We start from the raw sequence: 15,291 nt of genomic DNA, 5'->3' as shown, positions 1-15,291 counted from the left end.
TCCATTCCAGGTAGTGCTCTGGAAAACATTCTCTGAGCTGCTTCCAACAAAATTCATTCTTCCCATAAATGGCACCAATAATGTGCACAATAACAATGTCATAAGTTATAGGAGCAGAATTAGGCCATTCGGTCCATCAAGTGTATTTACTCCCCCATTCAATCATGGCTGATCTATTTTCCCCTGTCAACTTTATACTCCAGCCTTCACCGAATAACCTCTGACATCCTAACTGATCACGAATCTATCAATCTCCACCCTAAAAATACCCAATGACTTGGCCTTCACAGCCGTCTGTGGCAATGAATTCCACAGATTCACAACACTCTGACTAAAGAGATTCCTTCTCATCGCCTTCCTAAAGGTACGTCCTTTATTCTGAGTCTATGACTTCTGGTCCCAGGCTCTCCCTCTAGTGGAAACATCCTCTCCACATCCACTCTATTCAGGCCTTTCATCATTTATTAATAATAGCAATAGCAGCATTTAAATGTTCTTGATTAGTACGGGTGTCAGGGGTTATGGGGAGAAGGCAGGAGAATGGGGTTGAGAGGGAAAGATAGATCAGCCATGATTGAATCGAAGAGTAGACGATGCACATGAATAGAAAAGCTTTTGAGAATATGGGTGAAACAGGGGCAAATATGGCTAGCGTAGATAGGCCATCTTGGTCAGCATGGATGAGTTGGGCTGAAGGGCTTGTTTCTGTGCTCTATGGCTCTAACCCAAATGCAGTGTAACAAGTGACCTACATAAATGAAGCAAGAACAACCCAACGCTAGTATATAATTCTCCTTGCATGAAATTATGACATTCACACAGCTTTTCCAATTACTTGCTGAATCTACATTATGAAATGTTACGGCCCCAGCACCAATTCATTTGACACACCATTTGTTACATCACGCTAATCAAAACACAAAACTATTCTGTTAGTCTGAAGAAGAGTTCTGGCCCAGAGCGTCACCTCCTCTTTTTCTCTGGAGATGCTGCCTGACCTGCTGGGTGACTCCAGCGTTTTGTGCCTGACCTCTGTCTTCTATTAGCCAGCCTCTCTTCGCTCTTCACAAAGATGCTGCCACCCATATCATGACCATAATAACCTTTAATGCGGATTCACGCCAAATGTCTTTGGAACTCTAATTATAGTTAGGTTTGAAGAAAATCAATGGTGTTGTTATATTTAACAGTATAAGTAGTATTCACTCATTTGGTAACTCTATGGTTTACATTACCAATTTAATGTGAAGGATGTTTTATTGTCATATTGTCCCAGAGAGAGTGATGAAATTCTTACTTGCAGCAGCACAACAGAACATGTAAATATGGTATTCTGTAAACAATATAATAAATGAGAAAAAAAAGTCAGGAGTGAGATGAGCGTAAGGCCAGAGTGGTGTGAGTCCACTGTTTTGCTCACCCTTTTATAGGAAAGATGTTGTCAAGCTGGAAAGGGTGCAGTGAAGTGGATTATGCAACATACAGGTGCAACATGTTGAGACATTCTTTCATTGGCCTTCTTGAAATAAACCTAACATTAACTTTGTAGAAATAAAGAAGTGCAATTGCTTGTTTGCAGAAAAGGACATAAACTGGAGAAAATGAATAGGTGACGTTTCAGGTCGGGGCCCTTCTTCAGATGAAATGTCCCAACCCGAAACATCACCTATTCACATTCTCCAGTGATGCTGCCTGACTCGCTGAGTTACTGTAGCACTTTTTCCTCCTTCTCACGTTAACTTTTCCTATTTTCTTAGTTGTCCTCTTCTGCCCCTTCCATCTCCTCTCTTTTTCTCCCAAATCTTCCTCTTTATTTCCCTTCTTCCTGCTGGTTTCCTGTCATCGGCAAGAGCTGAGCCCACAAAGCTGTGCCATTTTACAGCACACACGGACCCAAAGCAAACCTTGTATGTGAACCATGGTGCTTACAAGGATCCCTCAGTTCTGTACATCAAGCATTGCTTGCAGGCAGCAATTCTGTTTCCAGACGTTCAAACAGCCTCCATTATGTATCTTTTTCCTTCATGTCCACATGATAAACATCAGAGTCAAGGTTCAGATGAATAGTGGATGGCTCTGCTCTATCAGTAGTCACCCTTTGGTTTAATGTGGTCAGTGAAGTATTGAAGACACACCAATTGATGCTTCATGAGAGAATGCTGGAGTAACTCAGCAGGTCAGGCAGCATCTCTGGAAAAATGGAATAGATGACATTTCGGGTCCAGACCTTTCTTCTGACTGAAGAAGATTTTTTTCTATCCGATTCATTTTCTCCAGAGGTGCTGCCTGACCTGCTGTTACTCTAGCATATTGTGTCTCTCCGGTGTGAACCTGCAAATGCAGTTCCTTCGTACACAATTGATGCATCATGACTGTTTTGGCAATAGGACCATCACGACATAAAGATGATAAAGGGACATAGACATGCTCCCACTGTGCACTCAGGTTCCTTGTTTGATCATGTGTTACCAGTTACAAAAGGTGGAAAAATGTTAGGTTATCCACTTCAGCACTTCGGGTCCGAACCTTTCTTCAGACTGAAGGCTCTATGCACACATTCCTTTTTGTCCTAATTAGATTAGATTAGATTCAATTTTATTGCCATTGCACTTTTCAGTGCAACAACATGGTTTAGCCTGCAGTCATAACATAGAATAAATAACAAAACAAATACTCAACACAGTTTAAAGTCCCAAAATAATTGTCTCTTCCCTCCTTGCTCTCTGCTCTCCCTCTGCGCTGAGGCAATCCAGGCCTCCGATGTTGTGACCCTGCTGGGTGATGGTGAGCAAGTCCCGTGGCTGAATCCGAGCTCCGCAAATGGGCCGGTTCAAACTCCGCGGCCCGGGGTGGTCGAAGCTGCTGAAGCTGCCGCCCTCCAGTCCAGCGGGCAAAGCTGTTGTTGCGGGAGCTCCGGAAAAACAGGTCACCAACCTGTGACCTGCGAGCTCCCGACGATGTCGTCTACTGGCCCTAATCTAATTCTAGTCCTAGGGAAATGGTAATCAGAGCAATGTTGTCTATAAACACAATTGCTTTTAGTTAAAGTGACTCTGCCCCTTCAGGAAAAACTGTCACAAGCTTTGGGCACAACAAACAGCGTCTTAAACCCATCACTATGTAAATCAACCAAGTAATCCGTGAACAATTAGTTGGAGTGAAGGTTTCCTGCTGCTAAATACTGGATCCACATGGCTTTGGCTGAATCTGCAAGGTTTAAGTTAGAGGCATCCATTCACACATTGTCTTCATGATCTGCACACTCTGACTACTTCTAATACAGGTGGAGCAGCGGTAGAGTTTCTGCCTCACAGCGTCAAGAGACCCGGGTTCGATCCTGACTATGGGTGCTTCTTTCTGTACGGAGTTTGTACGTTCTCCCTGTGACCGCGTGGGCTTTCTCCAGGTGCTCTGGTTCCTCCCACCTTCTAAAAACGTGCAAGATTGCGGGCTAATTGTCCTCTGTAAATTGTCCCCAATGCCTCAGATAGAACTAGTATGAAAGGGTGATCGCTGGTCAGCGGGGACTCGGTGGTCCAAAGGACCTGTTTCCACGCTGTATCTCTAACCTTCAACTTAAATGTAAATGTGTGACAACATGCTTCCCAATTCTGTCACTGGAATCATTCACCCTGCAAGCATTTCAGGCAAACATTGGGTGCTTGACAACATATTTGTAGCTTTTGATAGAGACTACCTTCAAGGGCATTCTCTGGGTTTGCAGTTCAAATTAACCAGAAGTAAATCACTCTTAGAAGTACAAACCTAAAGGACAAAGGCACTTTAATTAAATTTCTAAAATCCAAAAAATGCCTCTAGCCTGTTTATTTCAGCATTTTGCCTGATACAAACAATTTAAATGAGAATTCTGTGCAGTTTATAAGAATGCTTTAAATATTTTAACCCAAATTTGTCCGCATGGATATGCAGGATGTGGAGGGACATGGATCACGTACAGGCAGAAGACATTAGTTTAACTTGGCATCATGTTTGGCACAGACATTGTGTTCAATGGTCAATAGTTTTTTTTTTGTCACGTACAGTGACATTATTTTCTTTTGTGTGTACAGTTCAGCAACCTATTACTGTATATATGCACAATCCTACATATGTACAAAGTGTATATAAATAGTTCACTGAGATCATGTACAAGAGCCGCCAGGTTTTGGCACAATTTTCAAAGTCCAAGTTGCTTTAAGGTGCGGCACAGTAGAGCAATGGGGCTTAACAGTGGTGCAGCGTTAGAGTTGTGCCTTACAACGCCAGAGACCCAGGTCCGATCCTGACTACGGGTGCCGTCTGTACGAAGTTTGTACATTCTCCCTGTGATCATGTGCTCTGGATTCCTCCCATAATCTAAAGGTGTGCAGGTTTGTAGGCTAATTGGTTTTGGTAAAATTGCAAATCGTCCCTAGTGTGTAGGATAACGCACAACTAGGTAATTCTGGGTATAGGGTGATCATTGGACGGAGTGGACTCAGTGGGTCGAAGGGCCTATTTCCGCGCTGTATCTCTAAAGTGCATCTGGTCATGAAGGCTCGTTGTCCTAGCAACATTACAACATCGGCCTGGCCAAGTGGGATTGTAGGTGACTCTATCTGGGGAGGTGAATGGGTAAGAAAGCAAATTTATAAACTGTCTGCCCATTTACTTGATAACCTAAAATATTAGTGGGAAGTATTTAGGGTAAAATATTAAATGAAAGGAGAAGCGGGAACTAATATTTTGTGAAATTCCTGTTTGCTCCTATATGGTTGACAAACTTGGATTGTTTTCTTTGGAATGTCGAAGATTGAGGGGAGACCTGATAGAAGTTTATAAAATAATGACAGACTTGGATAGGATAGACAGTCAGACCTTTTTTCCCCAGTGTGGAAGTCTCAAAGACTGGATGATAGCTTTAAACTAAATTAAACTAAAGTGAGAGGGGAACAGTTTAAAAGGGAGGCACAATGGTCACTTCATTGATTTTATATTTTGCTGTTTTTGCTGCATTGATTTTAGACATTAAAATTTATCACCAATTATTATTGCTGAATTTAACAGAAGGGGGGGGGGGGGGGGGAGATTTAATAGAAACCTGAGGGGTAACTTTTTTCCACAAAGGGTGGTGGGTGTATGGAACAATCTGCTGGAGGAGGTAGTTGAGGCAGGTACTACCGCAATGTTTAAGAAATACTTAGACAGGTACATGGATAGGACAGGTTTAGAGGGATATGGGTCAAACCCGGGCAGGTTGGACGTGTAGATGGGACATGTTTGTTTGGGGGGGGGGGCAAGTTGGGCCGAAGGGCCTGTTTCCACACTGTATGATTGGAACAAAAAAAAAAGTGAGAAGTAACTGCAGGTTAACAGTAAAAACGCATATCATTATGTTACGCGTTTGCTTGGAATTTCCTGTTACGTGCAAGGCTATTACCCAGCAGATTCAGGGTTTTACAGGAATAAACTGACTGATGCGTTTCAGTAGCACATCTAATTAGGGATAGTGTTCATGTAAAGGTAGAGGATAATCTAATATTCATGATATTGGAATACATATCGTGGTATACATTGCCTCAAGAACTGCTAAAATTAGTCTTTTAACACTTGAATCGTGCCAGTTCATAAATACACAATCTGTTTAAATAATGTTATAATATTCCATTTTCTGTGAATATTATCTATTGGCCCCCTAAATATTGCATTGTATTAGATCATAGTAACTAGAATATTATTATGGGACTCTTTAAACATAAAAGGCACAGAGGAGTCAATGTTTTACATATGATAGGTTATCAAGCTCAGGGAATAATGCATGAATAACAGAGACACAGAGAGCAAGTTGCCATTGAATCCTCTTTGATTCACTCTAATTGCACATGTACCAAAAAATAAAAATATGAAGTGTGCCTGACTATTAAATAAGACTAAAAGTCAATAAAAACTCAAGAACTAACGTAGATTTTATAATTTTAGTTCATGATGTGATTTGGTGAGTTGGAAAGAAATCTGTTGCAAGCAGAAACCTGCAGCGAAAACGAGGCGACACTTGTTTACTGCATATGTAAGGTCTACTGTATCATTTTACCAGGTTGGATGCAAAACAAATTATTTCACTGAACCCAGATACACGTGACAATAAAGTATCATAGCCTCCACGTCCTTCCAGTAATGTGATGAGCAGAAATGCTCGCAAAATGTAGCACATAGCTCCAAATGTGGCCTAGCCAGTTCTCTAAAGTTATATCATGACTTCCTGACACTCACACTCAATCAGTGAATCATTGAGAACATGGAACAGAGCAGCACAGGAACAGGCGTTTTGGCTCACAATGTCTGTGGCGAACATGATGCCAAGACATGTATGTGCAAGAAAGAACTGCAAATGTTAGTTTAAATCGAAAAGTAGATACAAAAGGCTGGAGGGTGAGATATCATCGGGATCATAAGTAGACACAAAATGCTGGAATAACTCAGCGGGTGAGACATCATCTCTGGAGAGAAGGTATGGGCGACTTTTTGGGTCGAGACCCTTCTTCAGTCTGAAGAAGGGTCTCGACCCGAAACATCACCCATTTCTTTTCTCCAGAGATGCTGCCTCACCTCGCTTAATAAATATACATATTTTTAATGGAAAAAATATTTTTAAGGGAAAATATGAATAATTATTAAATGGCAGTGTACATGTATACATTTCTAATGTATTTCCATTTGTGAGTATTCAGTTATCGTTAGCTTTGCAAAGTTGGAACTTGATTCCTAACAGTTAATTTATATTTTGCAATCAGCTTTAATTTATGCTATTGAGTTTCTGGCAAAATTAATTACTGGCTATTCAAATTAAATGTCTTGATACCACACCAGCCAGAATCTCACTCTTGTGCATTATCTGAATGAGCAGATAAGCTGCATCAAGTCTGTTTGATCTTTCATCTACCCTCGAGTTAGTTACGAGCAATGACAAGTGTTGCAATCAGCCTCTGGATAACAGAAGAGAAAATGTGATAGCTCCCAGCAACATCTGCTGGAAGTCCCTCTGTGTGGTTGTCAGAACAGAAGAGTCTGAGCCCAACTTCAAATCCCTATGTGATCGGAGAATCTAATGACTTCCAAGTCATGGATTATTTATGGAGATTAATGCAAAGGGAGGGGTGGGGTGGAGAGCAAAAACACTGGAATATTCAATGGATATTTTGAAGGCAGTGATTGTTAGATTATTGAGCAGTACTGGTGTCAGGGGTTATGGGGAGAAGGCAGGGGAATAGGATTGAGAGGGAAAGATAGATCAGCCGTGATTGAAGGGTGGAGTAGATTCAATGGGCCGAAGGGCCTAATTCTGAACTGGAATCACATGAACTGGAAAGTATTAGAAACATAGAAAATAGGCGCAGAAGTAAGCCCTTCGGCCCTTCGAGCCAGCACCACCATCAATACGATCACGGCTGATCATCCAAAATGAGTACCCCTTTCCTGCTTTTTCCCCATGTCCCTTGATTCCATCAGCCCTAAGAGCTAAATCTCTCTTGAAAACATATTGAATAACTGATGCTACCAATTGCACTGAAGAGTCACCCACTGAAAAGAAAACATAACTGGGATAAGAAGAAGTTAGAGACTTCAATTACATGAAGATAATGAGAGGAATCGATGGGGTAAAGTGTATAACATCATGAGAGTAATAGATTGGGTAAATGCACAGTCTTTTATCCAAAATAAAGGAATCGAGAATTAGAGGACATACGTTTAAATTGGCGTTGGGGGGAGAGAGATGTAATAGGAATGCGAGGGGCAACTTTTTTACACAAAGGGTGGTGGGCGTATGGAACAAGGTGCTGGAGGAGAGTTGGGGCAAGTATGTCGACATGGGCAAGTGAGGCTGAAGGTTCTGTTACCATGCTGTATGACTCTAATCACTATAGCGTTTGCAATAGAGTATATGCACACAAGTGTCAAAATGGTGCGAGGTTTAGCGATTCTTTGTATGCTGGGCTCAAATGAAGATTTATTATCATCCGATACTATTATTCCCCTCTTCTAAATCTCTAATCCAACTGCAAAACTATCATTGTATAGGGAAGAACTGCAGATGCTGGTTTACACTGAAGATGGATGTTAATCCTGGCCTGGAGAGGCTAGGACTTTAAATTGGAGTAAAAGCTTCAGGGCTGCTGGGAGATTTGGTCAATTTGGAATTGCTCTCTGCAGAGCTGGGACAAGCTGCGGAGTGGTGCCAGTGTGTCTAGAGCCTAGATACAATTTGCAAGAAAAGAATAAGAAAATCTGTAGACCCTGTCAATTAGGTGCAAAATGCATAGAATGGATTGGATGGCTGCAAACCAGACCTACACCCTGTGAATAATTGTAAATAATGTTGCAGAGTTCTATTTTGCCGACTGTTGATTGGATGAGGTATTGAGCCTTGTCTGTGTTTCTTGCAGATCAGGGTAAATGTTGCTAAGTTGGCTTCCTTGCGAAGTCCGGTTTGAATACAACGTATTGAGCTGCTGTATTATTGGGTTAGGGAAATGTCTGTTATGTATGGGGTTAATCGATATTTGTAATTGGATTATTAAGAGACCATCCCCAGGTGGTTCGGCCCCTCGAGGTCCCGGGACATATAAAAGTCCGCTACCACGAGGTCCAGCGTCGATCTTCTGGGAGAGCGCTTGGGACTGTGACTTTCTGGAGTGTCTCTGTTTGAGCGAGGCCTAGAGGGCTTGATCAGGTAGATACGTGGATCGAACCCACGGTGGGATAGGTACAGTAGTTGAACTGTGCACTTTTGTTAAAATAAAGATTAGTTGTTCAAGTGCTTGATTCAGTGTTTTTACTGAAACTAGACTGGGGGGGAAGCTTAGATACGAGCAATTTACATGGACACAAAATGCTGGAGTAATTCAACAGGTCGGGCAACACCTCTGGAGAAAAGTAATAAGTAACGTTTTGGGTTGAGACCCTTCTTCAGAAGGTTCTCGACCTGAAACATTACCTATTTCTTTTCTCCTGAAATGCTGCCTGACCCGCTGAGTTACACCAGCATTTTGTGTGCAATTCTATCAAGATTTTTAGACAATCGTAAATTATATTTTGCCCACTGGTATATCTCTCTTTGTTCTACCTGTTGCATTTGTGTCTTGTTTGATTGTATTTATGAATAGTGTTATCTGCTTTCACTGGATAGCACACAAACAAAAGCTTTTCATTGTACCTTGGGACATGTGACAATAATAAGTCAATAACAATCAATACCAAATTCAGAGAGATAGATTATTATTGTAGTTTATCTTTGTCAGCCATCTTACACCATTATATAATCAGTCCATTTTTTTTCATTTATCTCATGTGGGTGAACCAGACAACACCAAACTTGCTGTAGTTGCAGACGGTGAAGAAGTCTGTCAAAGTATGAATGGGATATAGATCAACTATAGAAATGGGTGGAGAACTAGAAGTTGGCGTTTAATCTGAGCAAGTGTGAGGTTTGAGAGGTTCAATGTAAGGGGAGGTAGAAAGATGACAAGACCCTCAAATGCATTGATGTGCAGAGGGTTATTGGGGTCCAGGAACATAGCTCCCTGAAAGTGGCAAAACATGTAGAAAGAGTGGCACAGAAGGCACATGGTATGGGAGGGTAGACAAGGTAGACAGGCAGAACCTGTTTCCTATGCTAGAAATGTCAAAGACTGGTGGGCATAGCTTTAAGGCGAGAGGGGCAAAATTTAAAGGAGATGTGCAGGGCAGGATTTTTTTACATAGTGGGTGGTGGGTGCCTGGAACACACTGCTGGGAATAGTGGTGGATGCCGATAAGACAGTGGCATTGAAGAGACCTTTAAACAGGCACACGAATAGGCAGGGAATGAAGGGATTATAGATAGGTCGACAATTTCCCTCCGGGGATGAATAAAGATTATCGTATCATTTCGTATATCACATGAGAAAGGTAGCATGACACCTTAATCCATCTTATAGACTCCATATCATATCGTAGAGAGGAAATTAGTTTAGGCTGGCACCATGTTTGCTGCAGACATTGTGGGCCAAAGGGCCTATTTCTGTGCTGTATTTAGTTTTATGTGTCTTTGTTCTAACTAATTGTTTATCACCGTTATTCATGGATAGTTGCCTGGAATTATAAGCAACACGATCGACTAATGAACGTTTCATTTTGCAGGTTTTGATCGTTATTTCATGAGCCGCACTCTGGAGAATAACAGAAGAAACATTTGGTTCGCAGAATTTTGGGAAGCAAACTTCAACTGCAAGCTGAGCCGACATGGATTTAAACGAGGAAGCCACGTTAAAAAGTGTACAGGTACCATGACACCTTTATCCATCTTATAGACTCAGCCATGTTTATATGTTTCCCCCTCAGCTCTGATATTTCTTTTTGTCTTGAAGTTCCATACTCTGATGGTGAATATCTCCAGCAAAACTCTTGTCAGTAAATCACAAATATTATCCAAAATCAGCAGGCTTCTGCTCATAAATAAAATGAGCTGTTGACGAGAGAATTATTCAGTGTTTAATTTAGCATGGGATATGTGTAAAGAAAAGAGACTTTTGCAGTTTTATTTTTAAAAACTGAGAAAGGAAGTGACTTGATGTCACAACTGTGGTCGTTGTGTTTACAATGAGAAAAGGCTGTTCTTATTCTTCCATTTGTGCTTTGTTATTTACTCAGTGAGGTGGTCAACGATATAAAATACTTCAAAGATTACAGTTAAAAACAATCCCATTGGGAGTAAATTTGCATTATGGAATAATTTTCTTTGCAAACAAATCGAACTTGCTGTAAATCAAGCATATCACAAAGAAAATAATTGTGGACACTAAAGACTCTTGCATGCGATCGCAGTTGACTATTTCTATGCTCTTTGTACTTTTGGGGATTGAGTTTTGCTATGGCAATACTTTACTGAACTGTTTGCCAAGGAAGAATTTTACTGTATGTCTGTACACATGATAGTAGCGAACCATCGAACACTTGTTTCCACAGAAAACCTATTGCTCACTATAGTTTCTGTTGACAAATGTGTATCTAATCAACAAATTCCAAGCCACCCAGGCTCACTGTTTGGAATACCACGTGAAGTCTAAGGCATGTTAATGAATCTGGGCGGTGCAGTGGTGCAGTGGTAGAGCTACTGCCTCACAGCGCCAGAGACCCGGGTTTGATCCTGACCTCGGGTGCTGTTTGTGTGGAGTTGGCACGTTTGCCTGTGATGGCATGGGTTTTCCCTGGGTGTTCCGGTTTCCTGCCACATCCCAAAGACGTGCAGGTTTGTAGGCTAATTGTCCCTCTGTAAATTGTCCCTAATGAGTAGGATAGTGCGAGTGTATGGTGTGATCGCTGGTGGGCACTGACTCGGTGGGCTGAAGGGCCTGTTCCTGCACTGTAACGTTTAAAAGAATCATCCTTGCATGAAGTGAGGCTGTTCCTTGGCATGCTTTGTCAGTGAGGAACATGCAAAGGAAATCAAGTCAGTCTGGGACTGAAGATGGATTGGTGAGATGAAGGGGGAATGTGGTTTTGTGATGGTGGAGGTGCATTGGGAGTGGGAAGGGAGGTATGGCAGTGATCAGTGTGGGTAATGGTGGGAGGGGGAGCTTTTGATTGACGATTGTCGGGGGGAAGTGTTGTATAATTGGTAAATTGAGGAGGTGGATTCATTAGTGGACGGGTGGGAGGTCAAACTACCAGTGGTGTTGGGTTGTGGTTGATAAGTGAGTCAGGGACTAGCTTGGGTGATATCCATGTTCTTAGTCGAGGTTGGGGAGGGATGATTTCACTTGGATGTGGGGCTCGATTGAGAATTTGCCTGAACTATTGTTCCTCAAAATGAAATCATGTTATTAAACAATTGGATTATCTTATTGTGTTTCATGGAAGTATGTTACAACAGATAGATGCCATGTCTGTCCCGATGAAAGCATTACAAAATTACTGTATTATGAATTTAAGTGTTTAGTTTTGTTTATTATTATTGTCACATGTACCGAGGTACAATGAAAATCTTTTTTGTTGCATGTTACCCACTTTGTAACTTTGTCGGTGCCCTATATGTGGCGACTCTGCATACTTTGAGTATTGCAAACAACACAAAGAATTTCACTGTGACATGTCACATGTGATAATAACCTATCATTCAATCGATCAATTCATCGAAAAGAATAATTATGATTAAAATCAAGCCGTTCACAGTGTGTAAATACAGGATAAGGGAATAACATTTAGTGCAAATCAAAGTCCAGTATAGTGCAATTAAAGATAATCCAAGGGTCTCCAATGAAGAGGGAACTGTGCGGTATTTTCAAATCCATAATTATAAAATACGTTTTTACTTGTTTCTGCACAAATACAGGGACAAACCTCACTCCTTTTATGACACCTTGTTGAGAAAAACTCTGGTGGATTTGTGGTTTCCAAAAGCTATGAATGATGGCTCATGTACTTAGTTATTTCTCTTCTTGAATTGCTCATGCATTGAACAATTCTCCTGGCTCAGTTTTGCTAAATCCCCAGTTACTTTGATGCCATTTAATAGACCACCTCCTTCTTTTACATTTTTTCATGGTTTAAATTCACAGTCATCAACAATTCAGTTTCCTCTTGTTATGGAGTCATGGAGTCATACAGCGTTGAAACAGGCCCCTCCGCCCAACACCGGCAAACATGTTCCATCTCCACTAGACCCACCTGCCTGTGTTTCACCCATAAACCTCTAAACCTGTCCTATCCATGTACCTGTTTCTTAAACGTTGCGATAATACCTTCCTCAACTACCTCCTCTGTCAGCTCGTTTCATACACCCATCACCCTTTGTGTGAAAAAATTACCCCCCAGGTTCCTATTAAATCTTTCCCTCCCACACCTTGAAGCTATGTCCTCTATCCTTCCTAAAGTACCAAGTGTCAGTAATGTTACCACATAATTTTACAGACTTTGTGTATATAATTTGTCTGACTTTATTTCTTGACACTTTTGTACCAAAACCCCATGGGCTACATTGGTTTTATTTTATCTTTATTTATAAATGGTCACATCATTGTCGAGTTTTATTGGTATAATAGGAAGCACCAAAGCAAATATAATAGGTTAATATTATCCCAAAGGCATTTTCTTTAAATCTATATGTACTGTGTTAATCTCACAGAGAGGTTGTTGCCTTAAATTCCTGGCCTGAAGATACACTTGACTTGCATTGATGAAAACAATTGCCTCTTTGCTTCATGGTTGAACTGTTATTCATGTGACTGTTAGATACAAGCTTGTGTAAGAAGGAACTGCAGATGCTGGTTTAAACCGAAGATAGACACAAAAAGCTGGAGTAGCGCAGCGGGACAGGGAGCATCTCTGGAGAGAAGGAATGGGCGATGTTTCAGGTCGAGAAGGGTCTCGACTTGAAACCCCACCAATTCCTTATCTCCAGAGATGCTGCCTGTCCTGCTGAGTTACTGCAGCTTTTAGTGTCTATCTTAGATACGCTTCATGCACTTTGATAAAAATAATGTTCTAAAGGCCTTTTTCGACACAGACTTTTCTGACCATTTTTTACATTGCTCTTGTTTTCACAAAACCTCGTCTAGGTCAATGTATCTGAACCAGTCTAGAATATTGTTCTTTCCATAAACAGTCACCATACCTCATTCAAATAAGAGCGAAGCTTACTGTGTTCCTTAATGGAATATCTGGAGCATGAAATCATCTAAATAGGTTTTAACATAGAGGGACATAATAGAATATGAATAATTTAGGACGAGTGAACATCGATTTTATAACAGAGAAACAGTAACTAAATAAGGAAGTGTGTAAGAAGGTACTGCAGATGATGGTTTACACCAAAGAGGTTATGGGGAGAAGGCAGGAGAATGGGGTTAAGAGGGGAAGATAGATTAGCCATGATTGAATGGCGGAGTAGACTTGATGGGCCGAATGGCCTAATTCTACTCCTATCACTTAATGGCCTAATTCTACTCCTATCACCTATGACCTAAGATGGACACAAAATGCTGGAGTAACTCAGTGGGCCATGCAGCATCTCTAGAGGAAAGGAGTAAGTGACGTTTTGGGTTGAGACCCTTCATCACCTATATAAGGAAGATCTCTTTTTATTGTGCAAGGAAAAGCTCACACCTGTATATATTTACAATTTACATGTAAAAGTTAACGTTTTATTGAACTCTTGTGCTGTCGACCAACACATGTTAATTTGAAGGATAAAGAATGTGAGGGAGCGGTAATGAATATTTGTTCCACGGATGTTGTGGTCTTTGGTATTTGAAACTTACTTTGCATTTTATTTGAATTCTTAAAAATTATTAACCAACCTTCTACTTGTACACATAATCTATTGTGCATTTTGATTTAAAGTATTCAAAATGTTATTTACATTTCATATATCATTTATTTATGACTTTCGAAAATACTTTCTTTCGAGGAGAAAAATCTTGCCATGGTTTCCAAGGGGTAGCACAGTGGTACAGTGGGTACAATGCTTCACAGGGCCAGAGACCTAGGTTTGATCCTGACCTTGCGTGCTGTCTGTGTGGAGTTCGCACGCTCTCCCTGTGACTGCGTGGGTTTCCTCCGGGTGCTCCAGTTTCCTCCCACATCTCAAGATGTGCAGCTGTGTAGGGAGTGAATGCGAAAATGGAATTAACATAGTGTTAACGCGTGATCGATAGTCAGCGTCGACTCCATGGGCCGAAGGGTTGTTTTTTTCAACCATTCTGATCAGTTTAGCTTTTTTAAATTTAGTTTATTATTGTCACGCATACCAAGGTGCAGTGAAAAGCTTTTTCTAGCATGTTATCCAGTCAGCGAAAAAACTATACATGATTACAACTGTTCCATTGTTCTGTGTTTGCACCCGTGTTCTGCGTGAGATGCTAACAGCATTTATTGTCTCTGTACTTGTACACTGCACAATGACAATAAATTTGAATCTGAATCTGAACTAAGCCGTCCACACTGTACAGATACAGGATAAAGGGAATCACATTTAGTGCAAGATAAAGTCCAAATAAAGATAGTTTGAACGTCTCTAATGAGCTAGATACATGAATGCATTCAGGAGAGAATATTGTTCCATTCATGCATTGTAATGAATTTGTGGCTTTATATTTACATTTTAGTTACACTGCAAAAATATAATTTTCTTTTCAAATGATGGTCAAATATTTTGGTATTTATGATGGTGGAGCATGCAATCATGTATGTTTATAAATGTCATTCATAAATAGCTGTGTCGGATTAAAATTCAAAGGTGCTGTAGGCATATAGGATATTGGAGGTCTCTACATCCTA

The 15,291-nt window shown here is 40.8% G+C and overlaps 1 protein-coding gene across 3 annotated transcripts in view; it reads left to right on the top strand.

Annotated features, from left to right (window-relative positions):
- Nucleotides 1-15,291, top strand: part of grm4 (glutamate metabotropic receptor 4) — an 844,630-nt gene that overhangs the window by 404,691 nt on the left and 424,648 nt on the right. For all 3 annotated transcript variants that reach the window (XM_033042492.1, XM_033042493.1, XM_033042494.1), the window contains exon 6: nt 10,156-10,296. In XM_033042492.1, the coding sequence (XP_032898383.1) occupies nt 10,156-10,296 (141 nt within the window). The remainder of the gene's footprint in view (nt 1-10,155; nt 10,297-15,291) is intronic.

The sequence above is a fragment of the Amblyraja radiata genome, chromosome 24, assembly GCF_010909765.2.
Source record: "Amblyraja radiata isolate CabotCenter1 chromosome 24, sAmbRad1.1.pri, whole genome shotgun sequence".
In the NCBI taxonomy this organism is placed as follows: domain Eukaryota; kingdom Metazoa; phylum Chordata; class Chondrichthyes; order Rajiformes; family Rajidae; genus Amblyraja; species Amblyraja radiata.
Note: the sequence above shows the minus strand (reverse complement) of the source record. Positions and strands in the feature narration are given on the sequence as shown.